Here is a 27,375-nt window from a genome sequence, read left to right as displayed (position 1 = left end):
GCGGCGGCGCCCAGACTGACAACCGGAAAGAGCCTCGTCATCACCCCGCAACCCTGGGCACTTCCTTACAAAGACTCACTCATCGACCGGGCGGCCCTCCAGGGGCGCCGTCCCCCGAGCGCAGCACCTCGGCCCGGGGCCCCTCTTCGGCGCCCGCCCGGGGATCCCCGCTCCAGCGACGCCTCTCCGAACGCCGCCGGCCGAGCTTCCCCCGAGCCGGGGCCTCGAGGTGTCGGGCCGAGATTCGAAAGAGCGATTCAAAGTGAAAACCCCGAGGAGAGTTTCAGGATTTCTCTTGTGGTTGTTCTCTCGGGGTTTCAACCTGCTCGAAAGCGACCTTGGCTGGACCGGGCAGGCGAGGACCGCGCCCCGCCGATCGCAGGAGCCGGGTGCGGAGAAGGAATGGGCGGTGAGTGCGAACCCAGGACGGGCCCCCGCAAATGTTCTGTCTTCTCTCGCCACCCCGAAGCCACCAGCCCGGAGACCGCGGAGTTGAGCCACCTGCGCTGCTGATGTCGTGCTGGAGACGGGTAGCGCAGGGGAGGGGGTTGGGAAAGGCGGGAGGGGGCCGCTGCTGCTTGACTCGGGAAAATCCGTCAATGTTTTGCGGTGAGCTTGCTCCTCGGGGCCCTGGGAGGACTTTGCCACTTGCGGGTGAGCAAAGGATAATAAATTCCCGGCTGTTCTGGAGCTCGGCTCCAACAGGACTATTGGACTCTGTTGTACACCCTCCTCCGATATGACAGACCTGGTGGGGTCGGCCGCTGCTGGTTTGATTAACAGAAGGGAATGACAACCCACTCCAGTATTCTTGCCTGGAGAATCCCATGCACAGAGTAGCCTGGCGGGCTACAGCCCATGGGGTCGCAAAGAGTCGGACACGACTGAGTGACTAACATGTAGTGAATCGTTATCATTACAGAGAAGGTTTGAGAGGTTAGGATGGAAAGTGGATGTAGGAGAAAAGAAGGGATAACTGAGCAGGAGATGGCAGCGGCTGTGGGGTGGGGGTGAGGGAGGAAGGAGTTCAAAGAAAGATTAGAGCAGGAAGTGGTTCAAGGAATGAGCAGAAGAGCCAACAGAACGTGGGCTTTTCTTGCTCACACCAGAAAAGGGCTGTTTTGGAGAGAGGATAGTTATTCAAAGTGAATTTGGCTTTGTAATGTCATTAGTATTTTTTTTTTAATGAGTAATTACATTTGAAACTTAAGAAATACTTCCTGGGTATAAGTGTTATTTTTCTTGTTTTTCAACAGGGCTTCCTCAGTCTAGGACTGAAGACTTTGGGCGGTGCCAGGAGACAGAGGTATAGACACACCCCAGGCTACCTTTTGCTGGTCACTCTCCTAAAACTGCAGGGAGGAATGTCACTGGCACAAACCGCAGGTCATCTTTTGCTGATACTGCTGCTGATAGAAGCCAGGAAGACTCTGGGCAGTGAGTGTCCTGGATCTGGGGCTCTGGTGGGTGAGGGGGACATGACACAATGGGGAGGGAAGGAGCTCCACCCTGGTGGGCCCCTGTCCACCTGCTCTTAGGATGGTGAGGGTGTGGTTTAGTTGGACTGGCTGCCCAGGAGGTGACACCCTGCCTTCCAGGACCCCACCCAAGGCATAGTGCCTGGGCTTGTGCTCCTGTAGCAGCTTTCCCTCTCCTGGCAAGTCCTACCTCCTACTCCAGTAAAACTTTCCTGATGACTAGGGACCCATCGTGAATGTGGCATGTGTCCTATGGCATCCTTCTCCCCATTCTGTTGAAAGTCTTATCTGTTCAGATAGATTTTAAGTCTCTAGAAACCAGACACTGTCTTCTGTTTTTGCTGCCTCACAAGCTGGCATGTGCATACTTAGTCACTTAGGTGTGTCCAACTTCTTGCCACCCTACGGACTCTGTAGGCTCCTCTGTCCATTCTCCAGGCAAGAATACTGGAGTGGATTGCCATTTCCTTCTCCAGGGATCGAACCTGGGTCTCCTGCATTGCAGGCAGATTCTTTACTGCCTGAGCCACCATATATCAGATAAATCTTCCTGCTAATAGCATATGGACAGAAAAGATCCACGGTGGCATCAAAATGTTTAACTAAAGCTCAGACAGTTAAAGGTGAGGTAGGACTGAGGATACAGCAGAGGCGGGGGTCTGGGATAGAGACCCCTCCCTCTGCAACCAGGCCCTGGAGGAGGAAACTCCCAGCCATACCTGTGGTTTTCTCTCACAGATGCCCACTCTCTGTGCCTTGACCTCACTGTCAAATCTCAGTCCAGACCTGGCCAGCTCTGGTGTCAAGTCCAGGGCTCCGTGGACACAAAGCCTTTCCTCTGGTATGACAGTGCCAGCAACAAGGTCAAACCTTTGGGTTTCCTGGGAAAGGAGGTAAACGACACGAAAGCATGGACTGAAATAAGCCAAACGCTGGTAGAAGCAGGAAGAGAGCTCAGGATGGTCCTGCCTGTCATCAAACTGGACAAAAATGAGATGAGGGGTAAGTATGGGAAGGGGGTGGGGAGCTGGAGACAGCAAGAGAAAGAGTGCATGCAGGGAGGGCATTCCTGTGAAAGGACTGAACAGGATCCAGCCTTAGAGACCCGGTGGACCTGATGGGTAAAATGGGGCAGGTCATGGTCAGAAGATCACGAGCCCCTAGATGTGCAGACACACTTGAGTGACTGGGGAGGATGGACTGTGGAGAGTCCAGGATGATTCATTGTGTGTGGGGGGCACAGGTCCTCCCACCCTGCAGGTAAAGCTGTGTTGTCAACGTGAAGCTGAGCAATGCTCTGGTGCATCCTTGCACTTCAGCCTCAATGGACGGACAGCTCTTCTCCTTGACACCATGAGCATAACCTGGACAGTCATCGATCCTGGAGCCACAGGCATCAAGGAGGAGTGGGAGAACAACCAGGAACTGGCAGAGTATTTCAGGACCATTTCAACAGGAGACTGCAGTTACTGGCTTAGGGAATTCCTGAAACACTGGGAGAAGATGCTGGTCCCAGAGCCCACAGGTAACTGAGTGGGACGTGGGGGAGGTGGCAGCTCTCTTCAAAGGTCTAGTGCCTTCATGTGTGGATATGAGCACATATGTTAGTGTAATTGAAAATGTGATGATGGATGGAGTGACTCATCTCTTGGTGGGCTTCCTGTCTGGAGAGTCAGTGATGGGCATAGCACTGAACTGGCCAGCATCCTCCTTTCCCAACCCACCTCCCTCAGCATAGGAGCCCCCTTCCTCATTAACCAAGACCCCAGGCACTGCTCGATGGTCCCCAAACCTATATATGCATTATGTTTCCAGGCCTTCTCTCCCGCCTGTCGTACTGATCCTTTAACCAACTCAAATGTCACTTAATGAAGCCCTTATCCCTTCCCAGACAGAATTAAGTGTCCCCAATTGTGTCCTCCTCAAAAAGGACTCCTCATAGTAAACATGTCCACCTGAAAGATAATCAGATGGACATTTGCTGTCTCAGTGACTCAGACGGTAAAGAATCTGCCTGCAAGGCAGGAGACCTGGGTTCAATCCCTGGATTGGGAAGATCCCCTGGAGTAGGAAATGGCAACCCACTCCAGTATTCTTGCCTGGAGAATCCCAGGGACAGAGGAGCCTGGTTGGCTATAGTCCATGAGCTCACAAAAGAGTCGGACATGACTGAGTGACTAACACAACTCAGGAGAAATATTAGCTCCACGAAGACAGAGCACAAGCCCATTAATCTTTCCATACCCGGACCTGAAGAGTGGCTTCACGTGAGTCAGTAACTATATGGGGAACATGTGCTAAGGACAGCACGTGCTGAGGAAGGTGTATTCTTAGATTTGACAAGGCTTTTGCTTTTTCGTTTTAGAACCAATAATAATGGCCCCAGATATCAGCCAGTCTGCATCCATCCGATTGGTCTCTTGCATTATCCTATTGATCATCACCCAGTTAGTTCTAATTGCTTCATCGTCATGAATATTATGAAGAAATCAGGGACCACAGCAGGTGAGAAGCCAGCCGGCCTCTGGCTCCTAGGCAGGTTTGTTCTGGTCAGGACTTGGGAGAGGTGAGCCACGGGTTTCACCAAGCCCCTGTCCACTGGACCCATCTTTACCAAGATGATGTTCTGTCTCTGTCTTGGGCCCCCACACTTCCCTGTAGGGTTGGGAACCACTCTGTTGCTGGGGTAGAAGAGGCTGGTGTGGGCAGCAGGACAGTGCAGTGGGAGTGGGGATGAAGACAAGTGTCTTCTCCTTTGGGGGCCCCGGGTACAAGATGTAGACGTGGTGGGGTGGGGTGTTGTCCTGAGATCTTACTCAGGCTTTCCCAGCCCTTGGATGAAAAAAACCTTTTGTTTTCTGATGGTAGCATTATCTAGCTCAACATTTTCCCCAATGTTCCAACAGCTATTCCATCATCTGGATGTTTCTCCCTGGACTATGAGAAGGTACAATGTTAAACCAACTCTGGGTGGCAAAAACTGACCCTTGATGACAGTCTGGCTGTTGATCTAATATACTACCTTCTACTCAGAGTGAGGTTTAACAAGAAGCTAAAAAAGCCTATGCTTAAGAATTCCTTCACTTTCCACGACTGTTGATGGGCCCTTAAGATGTATTGACTTGGTCATTTTCAGGATTTGCAAAAGTCAAACATTTGCTCACAATCAGTTAAAACTTCCAATGCTATTCTTTCCATCAGACTTGCCTTCATGTGGGGTGAAATTGGGGTGGGGGGGGGTTGGCATTTTTTAATTCTGTTAAGAAGATAATGCATTAGGGATATACTGTGTGATTTAATGAGACATAATTTAGGTGTTCACACTCACTTTCATGTATAGTTAAGTTACCGCATGCTTTTATGGGCTGAATGTTCTTCTTAATTCATGTGATGAAATCCTCACCTCCAGGAAGACTTGTTGAAACCACTCGGCTGGTGGTGTGTGGTTATAGTCTGTGTTGTGGTACAATAGGAGGTGTATGTTTGGTCGGAGTCCTGGTTCCTGGATCAGAGTTTCTAAAACCCACATTTTGGTGTCATATTTGGTGTTCTGAGTATAGAAAAAATAGCTTTTCTTTAGAGACCTAGCAGACTAATACATATGCAGAAACCGCAATCAAGTGCTAACTGCCTAGATGTCATGACACAAAAGTATGAGGCTACCAGTTGAATTATCACATAGATTAATATATGTATTAACATACTAACATGTTAATGCATAAAAATGTATCCAGGACAGAGGAAAGGATAAAGTGTGATATAGCCAGGAATGGAACACTATAACACAATAAATAAAGAATACATTACCGCAGTAAAACCATAGATGCCTCATAAAAAGGATTTGAGAGGCAAGTGCTGGACACAAAAGAATATATATGCTGTGGTACTCCTATTTGTTGTGTTACATTATTGTGAAATTTAACTGAATTGTTTTTAAGATGTATTTATTTTTGGCTGTGCTGGGTCTTCATTGCTGTGTGCGGGCATTCTCTACTTGCTGCTCTCTCGTTACGGTGCAAGAGCAGCTCACTGTGATGACTCTTCTCGTAGCAGAGTGCAGGCTCTAGGCTGTGGGCTTCAGTAGCTGAGGCACACAGGCTCAGTAGCTGCAGTGCCCAGGCTCCAGGGCACAGCCTCAGGATTTGTGGCCCATGAGCTTAGTTATTTCACAACATGTGGGATCTTCCCTGACAGGGACTGAACTCGTGTCTCCTGCATTGGTGGGCAGATTCATTACCAATGAGCCACCAGGGAAGCCCTAATCAAATTATTAAAAAGACATTCTAAGCTTGATTCTAAATCCTACCTCAATAATTTATGGATGAAGATTAGATGTTCCATGACTTGCAACCAGGAAATTATGCATACTGGAAAAGATATTATTTAAAGGACTCTCCACAACCTAGATGGACCCTTATCAGGTGCTCTAAACTAGCTCATGCACAACAAAACTGAAGAGAATGAACTCTTGGATTAATATTTCCCACTTAGAAAGGGCGACTGCACTGAACTGGCTAACAGAGAACACTGCTGACCTCAGAAACACCTAAAAACAATGCTCAAACAAAGAAGATGTTTGAGCTCATACATTCATACCAGGACGAGAAGAAGACAACATTGGAAAAAATTTTAACCTTTCAGTTTTCACTCATGTCTAGACAAACTTGAAGTTTTCTCCTGTCAGGAATATATTCAGTGATGCAGAGAATTCAATTATACATTGTACCTTTTTTGCCCAGTGAGAATCACATGAATGTTTATTGAAACTCCTTTATTTTAGGGGCTCAAATGTGTTGAAGTCCTACCATTAGGTGAAGGAGACCTCACCTGGAAATAGGGTGTGTGCAGATGTAATCCAACCAAGGTGAGGTCAGGGTGGATTAGGTTGGGCTCTAATCCAAAGACTGGTGCCTTTACCAGGAGGCACGCCTTGAAAGAAATGTGGACACGCAAAGAAGAGACGGATATAGGAAAACAAGACACACGAGCGTCATGGAAGGACAGAAACAGACACTGGGGCTACGCACTGCCAAGGGTTTCTGGCAAGCACCAGTGCTGTGCATAGTACCTCAGTCGTGTCCGACTCTTTGCGCCGCCATGGACTGCAGCCCACCAGGTTCCTCTGTCCATGGCGATTCTGCAAGCAAGAATACTGGAGTGGGTTGCCATTTCCTTCTCCATGCAGTCACCAGTAGTCAGGAAGAGAAAAGATGGAGCCTTCCTTAGAGCCTTCAGAGAGGACCCTACTGACAGCTTGATTTCAGACTTCTAACCCTCACAATCTTGAAAGAATAAATTTTGGTTGTTTCAAGCCATAGAGTTTGTGGTAATTTTTATAAAGACTTCACTGTCCCAACCAAGCTTGCAGGGGCTTAGGCTGCATTCCCAGCACAAAGGGAACTGGTGAGCAAGAAGGAAGGCAAGAGAGCAGTTTTAGAAAAGAGCCAAGAAACAGACCCAGGGACGTCTAGAAATGTGACACCTAGTAGACGAGGAAAGAAATACCAGCGAAGGGTACACTGCTCAATACGTGACAGCGGGAGAACTGGCTGATCCTGTAACTAAAAGAGGATTTCTATTTAGCACAACACACAAACGTTCATTTTAGGTTGATCAACGCATGGAAGGTGACTGTTCGTGCAGGCTCGGGGCTGTATGCAAATAGGAGCACGTTTGCTGAGTAGTTTTAGATATGGGGCTGGGGCATTAAAAAGGAGACAGCACGTTTCCAGGTAGGACCCAGACAGAGACCTAAAATTCCTGCTCGGCCCTGGGGCAGAGTCCTGGCAGCCAGCCCCTTCCCAGAACCACCCCGAGCTGTGTGTGGCTTTGCGGCAGCTGGAAGGCCCAGTATCTTGGGGAGAACTGGTCAGTGTGACTGTGTGTGTGTGTGTGAGAGAGAGAGAGACACAGAGGGTATGCATGAGAGGAGGAGGGCAGAAGAGAGGAGTGATTGTGTTAGGTGCTCAGTCATGTCTGCCTCTTTGCGACCCTGTGCGCTGTAGCCCTCCAGGTTCCTCTGTCCATGGGATTCTCCAGGCAAGAATACTGGAGTGGTTGCCATTTCCTACTTAGGTGTGTGGGGGGCAGTGCCACTAATTTGTGATAGGAAGGTGAATGTGAAGAGAGGGAGGGAATGCTGGAAAGAGTGTGTTGGATGTGTGGGGAGCGGCCACAACTGGTGTGTGAGAATGTTGGGAACCTTGATGTGTGTGTATGTGTGTGACTGTGGACAGCTGAGCCTGGGACAGAAGGGGAGAAGACAGTATGCATATGCAGAGGGCCCGGAGGGGGATGCCCTGGGGGACCCAGAGAGGAGGAAGAGAGTGAAGGGAAATGGCTGTGAGGGGAAAGTTTCTGGATGGCAGTGGAAGTAGACGGGAGCCTTCTGTGTGGAATTTGTGTGAAGCAGTGTGTACAGACAGTGTGAGGAAGCCAGGGTCCCTGAGGGAAGGGAACGCGGTGTGACTTTGCAGAGAGTGGAGAGCCAGTGGGGCAGGCAAGCAGGCACTTGTGTGTGAAAGAAAGTGTGTGGGGGGTAGGGGATGGGGGGTGCACAGAGGGAAGGGGGTGTGAGGAGACCTGCATGGAAAATTTCAGGAAGGGTGACGTGCACAAGGGTGGAAGGAGTGTAAGTGAGAAGCATGAAGCCTATGTGGGGAACACGTGTGTGTGAGGGGGCTGTGTGGGAGGCTGGAGAGTCAGGCTGGGCTGTGGGTGATGGAGGGCAGTGTGAGGGCGAGGGGGCTTGTGTGTGTAACTGTGGGGGCTGAAGTGTGGGAAGACAGGTGTGCATGGAGAGTGTGGGGTGAGCAGTGTGTCAGGACTGTTGCTGAAGAGGCCTCAGTGGTGACTGGCTCCCCAGCTTCTCCCTTTCTCTGGGCCTGGACCCTCTGGCCTGGACCCCAAGGCTCCAAGGGAACCAAAAACTGGCAGGGACAGGGAAGAAGCTGATACCCCCTATCATGTACTTTCTTTTTTTAGCTTGAAACACCACACAAGAATATCTGCCTTGTGACAGGTGTCAACTGGGGCTGCCTTCACCAGCTGATGCCTCCCCCAGGCCCAGGGGCTGAACTGCATTCTCTCCCTCAGTTTTTAGTCAGCCTGGGACTTCCCTGATAGCTCAGTTGGTAAAGAATCCACCTGGAATGCAGGAGACCCCAGTTCGACTCCTGGGTCAGGACGATCCCCTGGAGAAGAGAAAGGCTACCCACTCCAGTATTCTGGCCTGGAGAATTCCATGGACTGTACAGTTGGACCTGACTGAGTGACTTTCACTTTGGAGCCTCTGAGCAATAGGATTCCCTTCAATCCCTCCCTGCCTACTAAGCTCAGGGGGAGGGACTCTTGTGGGGGCCCACAGGTGGAGGAGGGGACCCAACCCTCTCCACCACGCCCCTCCCACCTCTCCAGGCCCAGACTCCTCACTGTCCCCAACTCCTTCCTCCCCACCTCGCCCTTCTCCCCACCTTCCCTCATCTCTTACCGCTCATCACAGGTGTTCCCAGATCTGTCCAGTAGCTCAGCTGGGGAGCCAGGAGCCTGCATGGCAAGACCCCCGGACCCACCCTCAGACACTCATGGCCCATGTGTCCTGGGCTCTGTCCAGAGGGAGCAGAAGCAGCTTCAACAGAAAAGTGGGGACTTGGGAGCCTGAGCTGTGACCTTGGAGACTACTCCCCAGCAGCTTTTAAATGCAACCTACCCTCCCTCCCCCACCCTCCCCCCTCCCTCTCCCTTTACCTCTCCACCCCAACCACACTCCACCCCACCCCTCCCACACCACCCCTTGGCCCCCCTCCAGGAAACCCTGGAGCCAATACCCACCTTGCTAAGCCCTCCCTGCTGTCCTGAAGAGGTCGCCCTAATACTTACCACTACTTTCCACGGGATGGTTTGTTTTTTCATCTAGGGTTGTTAACTGCGGGATTCAGACAGGGTCACATATTTTTCTTCACATGTCCTGCCCTTGGCACTCTCCTTTCCATGTAGCTGATTCCTCTCCCCAATGTTTGTTAGGGCTACTGTACTGGCATCAGCATGTACCCTGGGGAAGTCCTCAGCCATAGTGGCTACAGAACATCAGGGGTTAAATGGAGACACCAGTGAGGATGGGGGAAGGGTGGAAAGACACTAAGTCTGGGGTCCACTCTGCCTGTCCTGCCTTTCAGGGGACTTGAACCCCGTGTCTTAGACACCAGGCTTTTGAGAGCTCCCTTCCTCCCTGTCTTAGTCCCATGGGATTGCTATAACAAGTAACCATACATTGGGTGGCTTATAAACAACAGGAAAGTTTTCCCCATGGTTCTGGAATCTGGCAAGTCCAAGATCAAGGCACTGGAAGATGTCTGGTTCACAGAGGGCTGTCTTCTCACGGTGCACTCACCTTGTGGAAGGGTGGAGGGAACACAGGGTCATTTTCTACAATGGTTCTCACCCATTATTTTGACTGTGTGGATCACAACAAACTCTGCTAAATTCTTAAAGAGATGGGAATACCAGACCACCTTATCTGCCTCCTGAGAAATCTGTATGCAGGTCAAGAAGCAGCAGTTAGAACCAGACATGGAACAACAGACTGGTTCCAAATTGGGAAAGGAGTACGTCAAGGCTGTATATTGTCACCCTGCTTACTTAACTTATATGCAGAGTACATCATGCTACATGCTTGGCTGGAAGAAGCACAAGCTGGAATCAAGACTGCCAGGAGAGATATCAATAACCTCAGATACACAGACAACACCACCCTCACAGCAGAAAGGAAAGAGGAAGAAAAGAGCCTCTTGATGAAAGTGAAAGAGGAGAGTAAAAAAGCTGGCTTAAAACTCAACATTCAGAAAATAAAGATCATGGCATCTGGTCCCATTACTTCATGGCAAATAGATGGGGAAACAATGGAAACAGTGACAGACTTTATTTCCTTGGCCTCCAAACTCATTGCAGATGGTGACTGTAGCCTTGAAATTAAAAGATGCTTGCTCCTTGGAAGAAAAGCTATGACCAACCTAGATAGCATATTAAACAGCAAAGACATTATTTGGTGACAAAGGTTCATCTAGTCAAAGCTATGGTTTTTCCAGTAGTCATGTATAGGTGTGAGAGTTGGACCATAAAGAAAGCTGAGTGCTAAAGAATTGATGCTTTTGAACTGTGGTGTTGGAGAAGAGTCTTGAGAGTCCCTTGGACTGCAAGGAGATCAAACCAGTCAATTCTAAAAGAAATCATTCCTGATTATTCATTGGAAGGAATGATGCTGAAGCAGAAGTTTCAATACTTTGGCCACCTGATGTGAAGAACTCATTGGAAAAGACTCTGATGCTGGGAAAGATTGAAGGCAGGAGGAGAAGGGAACTACAGAGGATGAGATGGTTAAAAAGCATCACCAACTCAGTGGACATGAGTTTGACCAAGCTCCAGGATTTGGTGATGGAAAGGGAAGCCTGGCGTGCTGCAGTCCACAAGGCCACAAAGAGTCAGACATGACTGAGACTGAACTGAATTGAAAGGAACACATCAATCATTTCCCACACACCCATCTTCTGATACCATCACATTCAGGGCCAAAGTTGCAACAGATGAATTTTGTGGGGCACATGAAGAGTGAGCCAGCACTCCCCATGCCAGCTAGTACCTGAGTTCTCTCACAGACACTTAACTTGGCTACAACTTCATTGTCACTCCAGCCCTGATGTGAGATGGAGGCTCCACAGAGGCATTGGAGAAACAGATTTTCCTTCATTATGACAATAACAGGCCCAAATCCTTGCTTCTCTTGGAGGAAAATTAATGCCTTGAAGGCCTGCTCAGAACAGACCCAGACCCTGGGGGAGACATGGGGCAAGGACTCAGAACCTGAGGCCGTTCAGCTGGAGAATTGTGGGCCCAGGGTAAGAGGTGGGAACCAGGGCCTAGACACCACCAGGGGAAGGAGAATGTGTGTGTGCTTAGTAGCTCAGTCGTGTTCAACTCTTTGCAACCTCATGGACTGTGGCCCACCAGGCTCCTCTGTCCGTGGGATTCTCCAGGCATGAATACTGGAGTGGGTTGCCATGCCCTCCCCAGGGGAGCTTCCCAACACAGGGACTGAACCCAGGTCTCCCGCATAGTAGGCAGATTCTTTACGGTCTGAGCTATTGAGACACCATAGAAGCAACAAATGACAATCGAAAAATGAATGGATAAAGAAGATGTGGCAGGGGCTTTCTGGTGGGACAGTGATAGGAATTCTCCTGCCAATGCAGGGGACACAGGTTTGATCCCTGGTCAGGGAAGATCCCACATGCCACAGGACGACTAAACCCATGTGCTTTGGAAGCCCAGGCAAACTAGAGCCGGTGCTTTGCAACAAGAGGAGCCACTGCTATGAGAGGCCTGCGCACACCCACCTGCTCTGTCTCCTGAAGGCTGTCCTTGTTGCCCAGGAGGTGTCCTGGATCCTGGGGCCGAGACGCTTTAGCTCTTACTGCTCATTCTCTGACATTTATTCTCCTTCCCCCTTCAAGGAACCTCACACTGATCAGAATGGCCATACTGAAAAGTCTATGAGTCTGAGTAGGCTCCGGGACTTGATGATGGACAGGGAAGCCTGGCGTGCTGCAGTCCATGGGGTCACAAAAATTCGGACAGGACTGAGCGACTGAACTGAACTGAACTGAAGGAGGCAAAAACTGTAAAAACAGGTACCAAAGTTATTACTGGAGACATACAGAAAGAGTTCGTTTATTTAAGAGGGAAGCAAGGCAGAAATATACACCCAGAAAGGAGTGCAGGCGTCCTGAATGAGCAATACAAAGAAGCTAGGCTAGGGATTTAACATACACATACATGTCTCTATCTTCCCTGGTGGCTCAGTTGGTAAAGAATTTGCCTGCAATACAAGAGACCCGGGTTCGATCCCCAGGTCAGGAAGATCCCCTGGAGAAGAAAATGGCAATCCACTCCAGTATCCCTTGCCTGAAGATTTCCATGAACAGACGAGCTGGCAGCTTACAGTCCATGGGATCCCAAAGAGTCCGACATGACTGTGTAACTAACCTTCTTTCACTTTCACTTCCATACATGCATCTTTTCTTCCCCAACTCCCCTCCCATCCCCACCCAGGCTGCCACATGACATTGAGCAGAGTTCTATGTGCTATACAGTAGGTCCTTGCTGGTTATCCATTTTAAATAAATCAGTGTGTGCATGTTGATCCCAGACTCCCTAACTATCCCTTCCCCTCATCCTTTCCCCCTGCAACCATAAATTCATTCTCTAAGTCTGTGAGTCTCTTTCTGGTTTGTAAGTAAGAGCACTTGTATCACGACGTTTTGGATTCTGAGTGTGAAGGACCTCAGAAGGTGTTTCTGCTCCTCCGTCTGACGTATGTCGTTCAATATGACACTCTCCAGGTCCATCCATGTTGCTGCATAGGGCATTGTTTCATTCTTTCTGAGGCTGAGAAATACTGCCCTGTGTATATGTCCCACATCTTCTTTGCCCATTCATCTGTGGGTGACGTGTAGGTGGCTTCCAGGTCCCGGCTACTGTGAGCAGCGCTGCCGTGAACACAGGGTGCACGTGTCCTCTCAGACCATGTGTCCTCAGAATCGCCAGGGACATCGAATCCCACAAGATGGACAAAGGGTGACACGTCATGACCTCTCTTGGGGTTAGAAAACAAAAATCTTAAATACTTCAAGTTTCCTGGAGTACTGAGATTTTTATTTAAATAGCACTAGCATAATAAATAGGCTTCCCCAGTGGCTCAGATGGTAAAGAATCCACTGTCAAGGCAGGAGACACAGGAGACGTGGGTTCAATCCCTGAGTTGGAGACGTCCCCTGAGAAGGAAACAGCAACCCACTTCAGTGTTCTTGCCTGGAGAATCCCATGGACAGAGGAGCCTGGCGGGCTACAGATCACGGGGTCAAAAGAGTTGGACATGACTGAGCGACTAACACAGCGACTAGGCATGATAAATTATTAAGGGAAACAGTCATAAATAAAACTTTGTTCTATTGAAAATAGGCTGAGGTGATTTCTCCAGACACAGAAACAATCCCTGAGTCCTGTAATAGCAGATGGTATTTTTCTTGCAATATCATTTGCAAGAACGAGGTCACGAGGCAGAGTCTAATTATCCACAAACTAGAATATGATGAAAAATGTCCTGTTTGTGGAGATTTCTTCAAGGACTTGAGCATTTCAGTGTAGAAATTCCATCACTTAGCACCAGGACAAAGTGGCAAAATAAATTGTTTCTGTTTTTTTTTTTAGAGACACTGAGTAGGATTTCCCCAAATGTGATAAAGCCCATGAGATGATGCATCTACTGTGTCACTGTAACCGGAAAACAGACTCAGGATTCATGGGGTCTGATGTCCTGGATCTAAAGTGAAGAGCAGGAGAGAGGCACCTGTCGCGCTTCCTGGGAGCACCGTCGCCTGCAGAAAAGAAAGAGGCCTTGGTCCAGGAGGCTGAGGAACTCCTGTCACCTTCTTGGGGCTGCCCCTACCCAGGCCCCCTCCAGCCCCGCCCTCACTGAGGGGCTCCTATGTCCTCCACCCCCACCTCCACCCCAGGCCCAGCAGCTTCTTGTCATCTCCTTTTTCCTTCCTGCATCACAGAGTCACCCCAGGCTCTGACACCGCCTGCTTAGGCTCGGGACTGGAGCCAGTGAGGAATCAATTGGCTCCCTTTACTCAGGTCTGGATCCTCCCTGAGGGGGGCCTAAAGGACCAGGGAGCAGGTCCCTGGAGGAGGGTCTTTGCTTCCTGACAGCCTTGGGGGCTGCAGGCAAACCTCCATCCTTTGCTCCCCTCCAGTCTCTGAGCCAGCAGCACACAGAGCTCTCAGGACCAGGTTCCCTGCCCCCCATCTCTTCCTGGTCCCCCCAGCTGGGCGCCTCCACCCCAGCTCAGGCCCACCATCCCCAGGCACCTCTGCTCAAGGCAGGGCCGCTCAGTGATAGAGGCTCTGGGTCCCCAGGAGGCTGGTGACCTGCAGGCCACACTGAGTCAGAACTGCTGCTGCTCCAAGAGCACAGGCCTGGCCTCAGTCCTTCCCCCGTCTCTGCTGTGGGGCTCCTGCCTTACCTGCATGACCCAGGCCACTTCCTGTGAGAACAGGCCTTTGGAGTTGAGTCTGCAAAGGCCTTCCCACTCCTTCCTCCTGGGATGAGAGCCCGGCCCCTCTCATCTTGGCCCCTGGGTGGGTCCCCTCCCCGCTGACACATCATGTGGAGCCCCCTGCTGCTCTCAGCCCCCATGAGTCCTGCCCTCTCCCTGAGTGCCTGCTGTTCTCACACCACCTACCGGGGGCCCTGCCAGCCAGCAGTCTGTGCTCAGTCAGGGGACTTGGCTGAACCCTTTAAGCATCAATAGGCCCTCGGCCTTCCCGTGCCCCAGCCACCCCTCACTTCCCATTGGCATCTGACATGAGGACCTTTCAGGACTGAGGCCTGATCTTGCCCGAATTCTGCTCTCAGGTGATATGGGGTCTTATTCACTGGCTCATTTCCAGGATGAGGAGGTTCAGTGAGGGGCAGGGGTTGGCTGGGATTCACCTTCCCTGGCCTCACACCAGGCCCTGTGCCCCTGCCTTCCCTCTGAATTCTGCCCTCAGTACCTGTTCTTGTAATGGATATAGGCTAAAACGATGATTATGACTAAACTGGCGAGAACCCCGGTGGCGATCCAGGCGATGTAACTGCTGTCTGGGGCCATGGGCTGCATTGTAGAGGGTCCCGTGGTCGGTGATGCTGCAAGGAGAGTAAGAGTGAAGCCCTGGTCCAGACCCCAAGCTCGGCAGATGCCTGCTCACCCCCCTGACTCAGGTACCCCTACTGTGCAGAGAGTTTACACACATCACATGGAGGCCACTGTGATAGGTCCTCAGGTGAGATGGGGGGAAGGGAGGAGCCCAGTCCTCACGGGGCTCTGACAGCTAATGGGGGAGCAAGGTTTCCAACACAGCCACTCAGTCCTGCTGTGACATCAGAGACGGTGACCTGAGGATGGAGTCCTCAGGAGCTGACAGCAGGGGTGGTATTGACACTTTTCCAGAAGTAGGATTGGTGACATCTAAAAGAAGATTCTGGAAAGAGGGAACAGTAAGAAAGAGATTGGGATCACAGAGATGTTCTCATTTTTAGGATCCGTGGGAATCCATGTTCACTCGTCCAAAGGCCTGTGCTGTGAGGAGAGACGTCAGGAGCTGGAAGAGGAAGGAGGATGACAGAGCATCCCGGGCCATTGTTCTCCCAGGACAGCTCACCTCTGACAGATCATTTTCACACACACAGAGAGGGGGGGTCCATGTCACCATGAGAGAACTACCACTTTCTCCTACTCTTCTCACTTACCCGCGGTCTTCAACATTTTCTCCCAGCGCAGCAAGAAATCCTGATACCAGCGCTGACAGTCTCCCATGGAGACCTTCTTGAAGAACTCCATCACAGCTCTGTCATTCTCCCACTTCTCTTTCATCCACCTCCCTTTAGAATGAACCATTGTCCAGTGTCCATTCTCCGAATCAAAGAGGAGGCACAGTTGTCCATTGAAGCCAAACTCCCAGGATGCACTGGTGTGTCCGTTGTCTTCACGCCAGCATGTCATCCTGGCCTGCAGGGTCAGAGGGCCTGACCCCACCGAGGAAAAGAAAGAGCTCAGCCTCTGAGCTTGAGAGATTCTTTGCCCAACCTGGGTCCACCTCCCCTGGGCCCAGCTAATCTGGCCCTGGTCTCTCCTGCAACAGCTGCTCTTTCCATTGGACTACTAGGGAAGGACAATATCCAATTTTTTTTTTTTTACCTGAAAACAGTGGATGCAGCTAAGCCCCCAGTCTACTCCTCCTGCATTTGGACTTTCTAACTCACCCTCGTCTATGTGTTTCTCCGGTGTAACGTCAGGCATCTGCTCCTTGAGCAAGTCTCCAATGTCTCTGAGTGTGTCAGTCTGTGTTTCCCAAGCGTTCATACTTTTCACTTCCTCTCCCAATGGACTCATGTACTTGATCTTAGCTCTACCACAGTCATAGGAGAGAAAGACCTTTTGATCAACTTCTCCTTGAACCTCACACCATGGCTGACCATCTCTGGGCTGAGGATCGATGGTGACATTATAGGAAAGAGAATGAGCGTCTGTGAAGGCAAAACACAGTGAGGGTGAGGTTGGGGAAAAAGACCCTGAGGCCCCTTCCCCCATTTATGTGAGAGCAGAGTAAAGTGCAGGGCTGGGCTGACAGAGCAATGACACCCCACAACACACACCACACAGCCAGTGCCCCTCCTCTCCTTGTGGAGAAGGAGGAGTCCCCTGCCTGGCAAATTTCACACATCCTGGGTGTGTCCCCTTGTCCACCAGGTCAGTTCTCAGCATAATAACCTTTGCAGAGACGTGCCAGGCTGCTATGCAGGAAAAGCCTAGATGACAGAGGACTGTCAGAATCTAACCCCATGTCCTGTGAGAGATGGGGAGCCTGTGGGGATGCTCCTGAGGAAGCAGGATGACAGGGAGAGGGGCAAAGAGGGGACGGGTGAGCACAGAACCCCAAGTTGGAGAAGGGAGAGTTCACAACTAGGGGTCACAGGACTTAGCAAGGCCGGGGAGACACTGCTGATCTCCCATTAGGATGGGTCTTGGAAGCCTGGAGAAAGGCCTGGCCCACATGGCATGAAAGAGAAAATCCAGAACTTCCGAGGCAGGTGGTAGAGGAGGGGATCAAAGGCTCAGAGAAGTGAATCTGCCAGGGCAGACACAGTATGAAAGGGCAGGAAAGTGTGCAGGCCACCAGGCGCCATGGGAAAGCCTGATGGATTCTATGGAGCCTGAGAGGAAAGCATGGATGAGAAGCATCTCCAATAGCTCAAGGATGACTTTTGTGGAAATCAGGGATGGTGATAGGAGACTGTGTTCCTGTGGGCTTCCGGCAGGAACAGGGCTGGAAAATGGGGAAAGATCAGATTCCAGGTGGAGTACTGTATGTCAGGAGCAAAGTTGGTACAATGGTCAAAGTCATTAGTGAAAGTCAGTCAGTCGTGTCTCACTCTTGTGACCCCCATGGACTATACAGTCCATGGAATTCTCCAGGCCAGAATACTGCAGTGGGTAGCCTTTCCCTTCTCCAGAGGATCTTCCCAATCCAGGGATCGAACCCAGGTCTCCCACGTTGCAGGCGGATTCTTTACCAGCTGAGCCACAAGGGAAGCCCAAGGATACTGGAGTGGCTAGCCTATCCCTTCTCCAGCGGATCTTCCAGACCCAGGAATCAAACTGGGGTTTCCTGTGTTGCAGGTGGATTCTTTACCAACTGAGCTATCAGGGAAGCTGAAAGTGATTAGAGAGTCCCAATGCCAGCCAGGGCCTGACTGCAGAGAGTACAATGCTGGTTCATAGCACAGGGTGATCCTAGAGGCAGAGAGATGGTCAGTGAACCTGGATGCAAACTGCTTGATTGAGAGACAGAAAACAAGGAGAGACAAACACAAGACTGGATGATCAGTAAGCTGAAAGCAGCCATCCCTACCAAACATCCCTACCAAAATCTCCAGAACTGAGCTACTTCTCAGAAGGCATCACCAGAGAAAGAAGCCACGTCCCAGTGAGGAGGGCCCTTTCATCACCACAGCAAGTGCAGAAGTCCTTCCATACTCTCCCGATGAGCCACACGGTTATTTACTGGGGCAACTAACTCCAATACTTTGGCCACCTGATGTGAAGAACTGACTCATTGGAAAAGACCCTGATGCTGGGAAAGATTGAAGGATAGAGGAGAAGGGGACGACAGAGGATGAGATGGTTGGATGGCATCACCGATGCGATGGACATGACTCTGGGAGTTGGTGATGGACAGGGAAGCCTGGCAGGCTGCAGTCCATGGGGTCGCAAAGAGTCGGACACGACTGAGTGAATGAACTGAACTGAACTGGAAGTGCAGAAGTAGAAACTACTCCCACATTCATTAGACCCAGTGTGTTACTAACACCACGCACAGGAACAGTAGCATGATCATGGCCCCCATGCTGTGAAGCGATGCTCCAAGGACCAGGCAATTAATAGACACCTGTGCCAGGTCCTGCTGACAGTGGTTATCTCTGGGTCCACAGATCCACTCAGTGTCCATTGCACACGTCCTGGGCTTCTGACACGAATGCACAGTCTGTGTTGTTAGTAAACTACCATGGGTGAGGTACCATAGTCGTGGATTCCACATTCATTCTTCTCACCCTGACTCCCCATCCCCCGATAGTACATGGAGACAGTATCATCTCCTGGAGGAAATAATGAAAACGAGTACCAACCTACACTCTCCCTAGGCCTGCAGAGCTGTGGTCCCTATCTTATCTCCACTGAATTACCACTGAGGTCCTAGGTTCCCTCTAATGGTACATATGACACATTCCAGGCTTCAAGACCCTAGGTCTCTGCTGCAACTCCTGTCCTGGCACAAAGGCAGTCACAATTGATGAATGATGAGTGTGGCTGGACCTGCTTCTTGGGCAGATGACCCAACAGAACCGGTGACATCATAGCTTCCTGTGTTCAGAAAGGTGCTACATGCTGTAGGTGGCATTTTACTTGGAGGCTCACAACACAGACTCCTGGTGTCCTGAAGAAAGGACATACCACTTGCAGTGAGAAAGCCCATACCATTCAGTGCGGCTCCTGGTATGGTCCTGGGGCCTGGCAGAGATGAGGCCTCTGGTCATGGAATGTCAGAGTTGCCCATCATGATCTGGGTTCACCAACCCCAACCATTAGTTCAGATAGGCCAGCCGTCATAGGATAGAAGTGATTATGTGGCTTGGCATAACCAGGGCTACAGGGAACAAATAAGATGTGCCAGCAGGTCACCTAGGCCTGACACCAGAGTTGATACAGGTATGCTCACACCTGTGGCTTCATGCAGTGCCCCCTATGGCTCCTTGAACCAAGGAAGCCAGACTATAGCAGAGGGGGTGCATTAGCCCATAACAGCCAGATCCACACTCCTATCACAGTCCCACCACCAGAAGCTACAAGGCAGGACACGGTAAGTTTCTGGTTCATAAACAGACAACTGAGGCAGCTCTTGGATGATTCTCTATGGGATGGGTCACTCATTACTGGGGTCAGAAACCAGGACAGTGGACAAGTCTGGTTCTCAGTTGATTTACACATTATATTTGGCTCCTGCTGCTCCACAAACATGGAAGCTCCTTTTGCACCCAGAGACAGATACCAAATTGCCTAAAGAGACCTTGAGATTTACTATCTTCTGTAGAAAAAAATCTGTCAACTCCTACCTTAATCAATAACCATTATAGGCTGCTGCTGTCCCAATTCCTAGACACTATGAATGTGGGACCAAAGGGTAGAAGTGGGGATGCCCAGCCTCACCCTCGAGCCCTGTGTCACACTCTGGGAAACCCTGTTCCCGTCCCTCCTAAGTTAGGTCCTCGGGGCCAGGTGTGGGGGGGTTTGTTGGGTGAGTTATCAGACAGAGGGATAAGATGCCAGTTGAGAGAGGGCATGTTTAGACTTTCTCCAACTAGCTGTTGGAGGCCCTGGGCTTCTTGGGACCATGGACAAATGGGAAATAAATGGTCTCGTAACCAAAACGGCTCAAGGGCGCCTTAGTGGGAAAGACCTCCCCACCCCTCCCCCCATGGTCTCTGTCTGCCTCTTGTTTGTAGAAAAGTTTCAGTCAGCCAGGCCTCCTGTGAGTCTCAAAACAGTGGTTTACGAGTTAAGGATTAGAACATGTGAAGATGGAGAAAGGAATACTCCTTGTGCTGGGAAACTGGTAACAATTTAGACTGTGACCAGCCACATAGCAGTGTCATGAAATTACCAGTTCCCTGAAAGATAACAAAGAGCTGACACAAGCCTCAAGTTGTTTCCACAGGAAGCAGACCCCCAGCACAGAAAAACTGCTGGTGGCAAGCACGTAGACCCCCAGACTTGTTGAAACCATAAGCTTGGTGGTGCTCAAACATTCGCCTTGTGCCAACCACCCTGACTGTGCTCAAGACGCTGATGTGCCCCACAGCAGCCACCTCTGCTCCCTTTCTAACCTGGAAACTTAGAGGCGGTCTGAGAACATTAGGTCACTATTTCCCAGGGCTCCTGAACAAACCAGCTTCTCCTTTTCCATCACTTATTAACTTCACCAGTGGTAGGATCTGGGTCATAACCAGCTTCAATTAGTAACGGCCTGAACTGTGTGGGAGGAGCTTTGACTCCAGGGACGCGCTGATCAATGGCTAGGCATTGAGAGCCTTCCTCACGATGCATATGTAATTTTTTTTTTAATAAACTGAATTCTTTAATTTTTTCAAGTGTGTTTAAAAATCCATTTTATACTTAAGCCAGCCTTGAAGATAAGCACAAAATCTGTTTACTTTTTTTTTTTACCCAACAAAACTCAGGCACCCATTCTGTGCATAGCACTGTTCTAGGTGCAGTAAAAGGGATTCTTAACCTTAAACCATGAGTGTACCTTCTGGAACTGTGTTATCCTCCTTTTCCAGAAAGTAAAAATAAATAAAATCACCATTGTTTACTATTGACCTGCCCCAAATCCACTTCTGGCTCTGAGAAATGCTGCTGCTGCTAAGTCGCTTCAGTCGTGTCTGACTCTGTGCAACCCCATAGACGACAGCCCACCAGGCTCCCCCGTCCCTGGGATTCTCCAGGCAAGAACACTGGAGTGGGTTGCCATGTCCTTCTCCAATGCATGAAAGTGAAAGTGAAGTCTCCCAGTTGTGTCCAACTCTTAGCGACCCCATGGACTGCAGCCTACCAGGCTCCTCTATCCATGGGATTTTCCAGGCAAGAGTACTGGAGTGGGGTGCCATATGCTAGGATCTGCCAAATTTAAGATGTTTCAGTGAATTCCACTCCTACTTTCCCCAAAGTAAGAAGGCAGAACTCCTCTTTATTTAAAAAAAAATTTAAAAGGCAATTTTTCATGAAAGAGTAGTTTCTATTTCTATTGCATTTTTCTTTTTTTTTTCCTTCTAGCTTTTAAGTTTTCTTCCTCCAATACTACCTTTTCCTGTACAAGGCAACAGCATTTTTTCATTTTTCTTTTTCTAAGACAAAGTATTCTATCTTATAGACAAATAATTCCCAAGACTAGTGATAAATATTTAAAAAAAGAAGAAGAAGAAAGAAACTTAAGAGTTTCCCTGGTGGCTCAGCAGGTAATGAATCCACCTGCAATGCAGGAGACCCCAGTGCAATTCCTGAGTCAGAAAGATCTCCTGGAAAAGGGAGAGGCTACCCACTCCAGTATTCTTGAGCTTCCCTGGTGCCTTAGATGGTAAAGAATCCACCTGCAATGTGGAAGACCTGGGTTCGATCCCTGGGTTGGGAAGATCCCCTAGAGAAGGGAAAGGCTACCCATTCTAGTATTCAACCCTGGAGAATTCCAGGGACTGTATAGTCCATGGGGTCGCAAAGAGTCAGACACGACTGAGCAACTAAGCCCAGCACATTCAAGGGTGAATCAACTACATTACTTTGATGAAGTAAAAACTAAAAAGCACTTGGCACTAAGCTAGTCCAAGTATTTGTGTTGAAACAATTTTAAAAACTATTTATTTTATAACACTGTTTAAAACTTTCTTGGTCAAAAAATTTATACAAACATTTTCAGTTCAACCTAAAGAAAGTGATATCTAGAAAATATTCCACATCATTAAGTCTGTCTTAGAAAGTTCAGATGCTATGGCATTCCTAAGGCACAGTGTTCTGGAAGACAATGTGCTTCTGCGGTGCTGGGTGATGTATGTGACTGGCCGGCTCCACGTGGGCCTCAGCAGGCACCGTCCCCCTGATGCTGGGGGACTGTGAGAGGACAGTCAGACACAGACCCCCAGGGCTGCATGGAACCCTGTGAGACACTGGGCCAGCTGCTGGAACTGGGCTTCTCCTCCAAATCTAAGGCCCAGCACAAGCCATCACAGCAAATGGTTCATCAGGACAGTTGATAGGCTGGGCTATTTGATGACCTTCTTTCATATCTCTAAAGAGTCGACATCCGTGTAGGGTATTTGACCCAGAGCCATGAGCTCCTACACTATCACTCTGAAGGCCCACACATCACTAGCACTGGAGAACTAAAAAACATTATTTTTTTCATATCTATCTTTTTTTGGCTGTATTGGGTCTAAGTTGTGGCACTTGGGACCTTTTTGCAGCATGAAGACTCTTAGTTGCAACATGCTGACTTCTTAGTTGTAGCATGCGGGATCCAGTTCCCTGACCAAGGATCGAACCAGGCCCTTTCATTGGGAGTGTGGATTCTTAGCGACTGGATTACCAGGGAAGTCCGGAGACCTCATTCTTAACCAGACGTTCATGAGCCATCCATCGATCCCACTTTTTCATTGTCCCCCACACAGTGAGAGTCCATGGGGAACAAGATTCTGGAGAGGGGCTATCTGTACTCTTAACTTGAGGTTGTCATCAATGGCAGAGCTCCTAGCAGCCAGGTCTTTGTGGAGGACTTCTCTTCTGACCAGGTAATCCATTCCACAGGCAATCTGACCTTGTGGACCAGGTCCTGTTGAGAAATTGCCTGAGGATTACTGGCCTCTACTAATTTGTGCTGCAGGCTTCCCTGGTGGCTCAGACAGTGAAGAATCTGCCTGCAATTCAGAAGACCCGAGTTTGACCCCTGGGTCAGAAAGATCACCTGGAGAAGGGAATGGCCACCCACTCCATTATTCTTGCCTGAAGAATTCCTCGGACAGAAGAGCTTGGCGGGCTACAGTAGATGAGGTGGCAAGAGCCGGACAGGACTGACTAATACACACAGAGACACACAATTTGCAATGCTGTGAAAACTATTTATGATTCTCCCAATTCGTGTAAGGCAATATCATGAGGGCTTTTCTCTTTTTTCTATACACATAAGGGAAATAGGAGAAGATTTCTGTGATGAAGATCTCATAGCTTGCAATGTTCAGTGAATATCATTGTCACCTGAATTTCAGAAGCTTAATCTCTGTTTTTACAAATGATTGCTGTTTTTTATTTGGATATTTTCCATCTACATAAATCCCATGGAAAATACGCCCTAAACTACCTTCTTGGAGTACATCCTTTCCGTGGATAGAGTTATCCTCTCCTTGGATATTTCGATATCCTTCACCTTAGCTCTGGCCTCCAAAAGAGGGGCACTTCTCAAGACACTCCTCTACCCACCCACAAGGTAGGATAACGGGATGGAAGTACTATTGTTGGGTGTGTCTCCTCACAGATACTGAGTCATCTGGGACATGGCTGAGACAACCCTTGGGAACTACTGGACACTGATGCTGTCTTCCAGTTCAATTCTTGTCATACTATGAAGGTGCAAAACAGCTAATATTATTACTACAAGAAATATAACTGCACGGCAAACCCCTGCGGTGATATAAAACACACGGGTAGAAGTAGCTGGAGCTGCATGAACAGGATCATAAATAGTTCTGCTAGTGGCTTTGTCTAAGACCGAAGTTTTTTGTAGCACATTTTCCTTCCTTTCAAATTTTTGAAGAAGGGAAGTTTTGAAGAATTTACTGTCAAGTTGAGCTGCATTTAGTATCACAACCTCATCATCTACTTTGCAGAAAAGGAAAGCTAGAGCCGATATAGTGCGTGGAAATCCCCCACCCCGTGCCCCTCGAACGCCCCACCCCCATCAAGCAGAAATGCCGACCTGGGGCAGGTCCACGAAATTGTCTACTTGGAAACCTGCTTATATTCAACTTGGACTCTGCAGGCCAAGTGAAAGGCAGGACATCTGTTTCGCTGGGTTAAAGGATAGACGTAGTGCCCAACAAGGCCACTTCTCTAATATATAAAGTTCTGCATCTAGACCAATGAGCCGAGGCACCTGGTCCCTGCTCAGGAAGAGGCTCGCACCGGCCCCCGGGGTCCTGGGTGAGGCCCGGGGGCCGGGGGTGGAGCCCTGGGGCCGGGGGTTGAGCCGTGCCGCGGAGCCTGGTGGCCAAGGGTGGAGCCCGGGGACCGGGGATGGAGCCCGGCGCCGGAGGTGGAGCCTTGCTGAGGAGCCAGGGGACCGGGGGTGGAGCCCTGGGACCGGGGGTGGAGCCGTGCCGCGGAGCCTGGTGGCCGAGAGTGGAGCCCGGGGACCGGGGGTGGAGCCGTGCCGCGGAGCCTGGTGGCCGAGGGTGGAGCCCGGAGAGCGGGGGTGGAGCCGTGCCGCGGAGCCCGGTGGCTGAGGGTGGAGCCCGGAGGCCGGGGTGGAGCCCGGGGCGGGGTGGAGCCATGACGCAGAGCCCTGGGGCCGGGGCCCGGGCTGGAGCCAGCAGCCAGGGCTCGGACAGGAGCACTCAAGCACGTTTCAGCAGGGAGTGCGCCGCCGCCGCCGCTTCCTGGGCACCAGGGTCCGCTCTGCGTTTATAACTTACAGCCGGGAAAGAGCGCTGGTCCTTCAAGGGCCGGGAGATGTAGGGACCAGAAGGGTCTCTGTTGCACAGGTCGGGGCGGGAAGGCGTGCTTTTCGGGGCGGGTCTGGGTCTATTCGCGGGATGCCCGACTGGCCCCAAACCGCCCGGCTCCAGGGCTCCCACTTCCAGGGGCGGTCTGGACCCTTGGGGGTTTCAACCCTATTTCCTGCCGCGTTGCGGACCCCTCTTTTCCCAGCGTCACTTCCCAAATTCCCGACATTACTACTTCACCCAAGTCAACCCTGTTCTGGCCCGGAGTACCAGCAAGAAGCCGGGAGGAGCCTCCGAGGACTAAATGGGCCAGGGAAGGGAAAGAGGTGGGGGCGGCAGCGCCACCCTGTAAAAAGTTTCGCGAAACCCCGGGGACACCACCCCCATCCCCTTTACCGCTCATAACCCATTAAACCTCCTCGCGTTCCCCCGCCACGCTCCGCGTAGGGTCATCCCCGAACTCACCGCTGGACGTTCCGCTGAACAAAACAATTGGAAGCAAAACGAGGAAACCAAGACTGGTCTTGAAGCCACCCATCTCTCCCTTTGCCACCTGGATCCCTTTGCAGGAGTGCGAGGCTGCCAAGCCAGAACCCGCGATCCTCTCCCGCTAGCCCACAGCTGAGGTGTGGACCTCCCGCTGAACAAGACTCCCAGGACTGCCTGGCCTTGGAGCCCTCCGCTGACAGGTTTCAATTTTGCAGGAGTGCAGGCTGCCACCTACTAGTAACCCGCGATCTTTTCCGGCTAGCCCACTGCCGGGGCTGGGCGGGGCTCTATTAACAGCTCACTTGCTCTCTAGCCCGGCCTCCCCAGTGTGCTCGCCTGCCCACCTGCTTACGTAGTGCGCCACTTGCAGGTGATTGGAGACCGCCTAGGTCTTGTTACTGAGGCTGAAACGACAATACTTTGGCCACCTGATGCGAAAGAAGGGGCGTCACTGGAAAAGACCCTGATGCTGGGAAGGATTAAAGACGGTAGGAGCAGGGGACGACAGAGGATGAGATAGTTGGAAGGCATCACCGACTCGATGGACACGAGTTTGAGTAAAATCCGGGAGTTGGTGATGGGTTTGCAGTCCACGGGGTCGCAAAGAGTCGGAGACGACTGAGCCACTGAACTTAAGGCTCTTCTTGTTCCTCACCTTATCAGTCTTAAGTCTCTTGTCCCTTATCAGATCGGGGGCACTCAGGCCAGTCATCTGAGTTGGGAGGAGACAAGGAACAAAAGAAAATTCTTGTTCGGGCCCCTGGGTCGGGTCAGTCAGCGGACAAGCTTGTCCCTAAGTACCTGAATGGTCAGGGCATCAGTCGCAGTGAGGAAATCCCACCAGAGTCGCCATCTGTTACAGAAAGGGGGACTCCGTGCAGGGTGTGAGAGTGGGCTTTTGTCTAACATTGGGAAATGAATTGTTCCAGGAGACACACATGCTGACAAGGGAAGAGGCTTTTTTGGGAAGGGGCTACAGGGCGGAGAGCAGCAGGGTAAGGGAACCCAGCAGAACTGCTTTGCCACATGGCTTGTGGTCTCAGGTTCTTTGGTGATGGAGTTAGTTTCTGGGTCATCTCTGGCCAATCATTCTGACTCAGGGTCGTCCCTGGTGTCAGAAATGTGTTCTGACGAGCTTTATTGATATTTCTGAGGGTTTATTTATATAGTACTTACTTTCCTTTAACCCAATTAAATCACGCTCAGTTACAAATTCATTTTCATGTAAAGACAGAACCAGAGATCTCCTTGTTTTATTGCTTCTGTTTTAAAAATGCTATTTTTTCCCCCTGACTCTGGGGTACCACAGATGGATCAGATGGTTCCTGAGAACCCAGGTGAAAGACTTACATTTTGGAAGGGAGAAATGGAAGCTCCCTTTTTTGTTTGTTTTGTTTTTAAAGTCTTCCAAAATGATTGTGAACAGTGATTGCAGCCATGAAATTAAAAGATGCTTGCTCCTTGGAAGAAAAGCTATGATAAACCTAGATAGCATATTAAAAACCGGAGACATCACTTTCCCAACAAAGGTCCCTATAGTCAAAGCTATGGTTTTTTCAGTAGTCATGTATGGACGTGACAGTTGGGCCATAAGAAGACTGAGCACTGAAGAATTGATGCTTTTGAGCTGTGGTGTTGTGGAAGACTCTTGAGAGTCCCTTGGACAGCAAGGAAATCAAACCAGTCAATCCTAAAGGAAATCAGTCCTGAATATTCATTGGAAGGACTGATGCTGAAGTTGAAGCTCCAATACATTGGCCACCTGATGTGAAGAGCCAACTCACTGGAAAAGACCTGGGAAAGATGCTGGGAAAGATTGAAGGCAGGAGGAGAAGGGGATGACAGGGGACGGGATGGTTGGATGGCATCACTGACTCAATCGACATGAGTGTGAGCAAGCTCCAGGAGATGGTGAAGGACATGGAAGCCTGGTTCTTGCAGTCCATGGGGTCTCAAAGAGTCAGACATGACTGAGTGAAAGAGCAACAA

General features: G+C 50.3%; 2 protein-coding genes and 1 pseudogene across 10 annotated transcripts; 1 reads left to right on the top strand and 2 right to left on the bottom strand.

Annotated features, from left to right (window-relative positions):
* The first annotated feature begins 1 nt into the window (after position 1).
* Positions 2–15,748, top strand: LOC138987128 (retinoic acid early transcript 1E-like). Of its 9 annotated transcripts, XR_011463549.1 has the most exons (8): positions 3–409; positions 1,257–1,437; positions 2,217–2,480; positions 2,722–3,003; positions 3,844–3,983; positions 11,984–12,160; positions 13,740–14,168; positions 15,616–15,748. XR_011463549.1 is itself a non-coding variant. In XM_070367036.1 (6 exons), the coding sequence occupies exons 2-5, from the start codon at positions 1,365–1,367 to the stop codon at positions 3,951–3,953; spliced, it is 729 nt and encodes a 242-aa protein (XP_070223137.1). In that variant the 5' UTR covers positions 3–409; positions 1,257–1,364; the 3' UTR covers positions 3,954–3,983; positions 13,740–15,735. The 9 variants fall into 9 exon arrangements, 6 of the variants coding, with proteins under 6 accessions (XP_070223140.1, XP_070223139.1, XP_070223137.1 ...); XR_011463548.1 differs by having other exon boundaries at positions 13,740–15,735; XR_011463550.1 differs by lacking the exon at positions 3,844–3,983 and having other exon boundaries at positions 2–409; positions 13,740–15,735.
* LOC102269969 (UL16-binding protein 3) lies at positions 13,785–25,529 on the bottom strand. The gene is given in 6 exon segments (XM_070367031.1): positions 13,785–13,887; positions 13,889–13,906; positions 15,090–15,222; positions 15,826–16,101; positions 16,339–16,602; positions 25,363–25,529. Coding segments are annotated over 6 exon segments (852 nt in total). The 5' UTR covers positions 25,436–25,529; the 3' UTR covers positions 13,785–13,799.
* LOC102274057 (tyrosine-protein kinase RYK-like) lies at positions 23,431–24,726 on the bottom strand (annotated as a pseudogene).
* Positions 25,530–27,375: the final 1,846 nt, after the last annotated feature.

The sequence above is a fragment of the Bos mutus genome, unplaced genomic scaffold (genome assembly GCF_027580195.1).
Source record: "Bos mutus isolate GX-2022 unplaced genomic scaffold, NWIPB_WYAK_1.1 CTG733, whole genome shotgun sequence".
NCBI classification, from domain to species: domain Eukaryota; kingdom Metazoa; phylum Chordata; class Mammalia; order Artiodactyla; family Bovidae; genus Bos; species Bos mutus.
The sequence above is the reverse complement of the archived record's forward strand: the minus strand, read 5'-3'. Positions and strand labels throughout refer to the sequence as shown.

Bases quoted from the DNA above. Each gene is read 5' to 3' on its own strand.
- LOC138987128 (XM_070367036.1), top strand. From the start codon at position 1,365: ATGTCACTGGCACAAACCGCAGGTCATCTTTTGCTGATACTGCTGCTG. The intron at 1,438-2,216 runs GTGAGTGTCCTG...TTTCTCTCACAG, and splicing joins AGCCAGGAAGACTCTGGGCA to ATGCCCACTCTCTGTGCCTT. The intron at 2,481-2,721 runs GTAAGTATGGGA...TGGGGGGCACAG, and splicing joins GGACAAAAATGAGATGAGGG to GTCCTCCCACCCTGCAGGTA.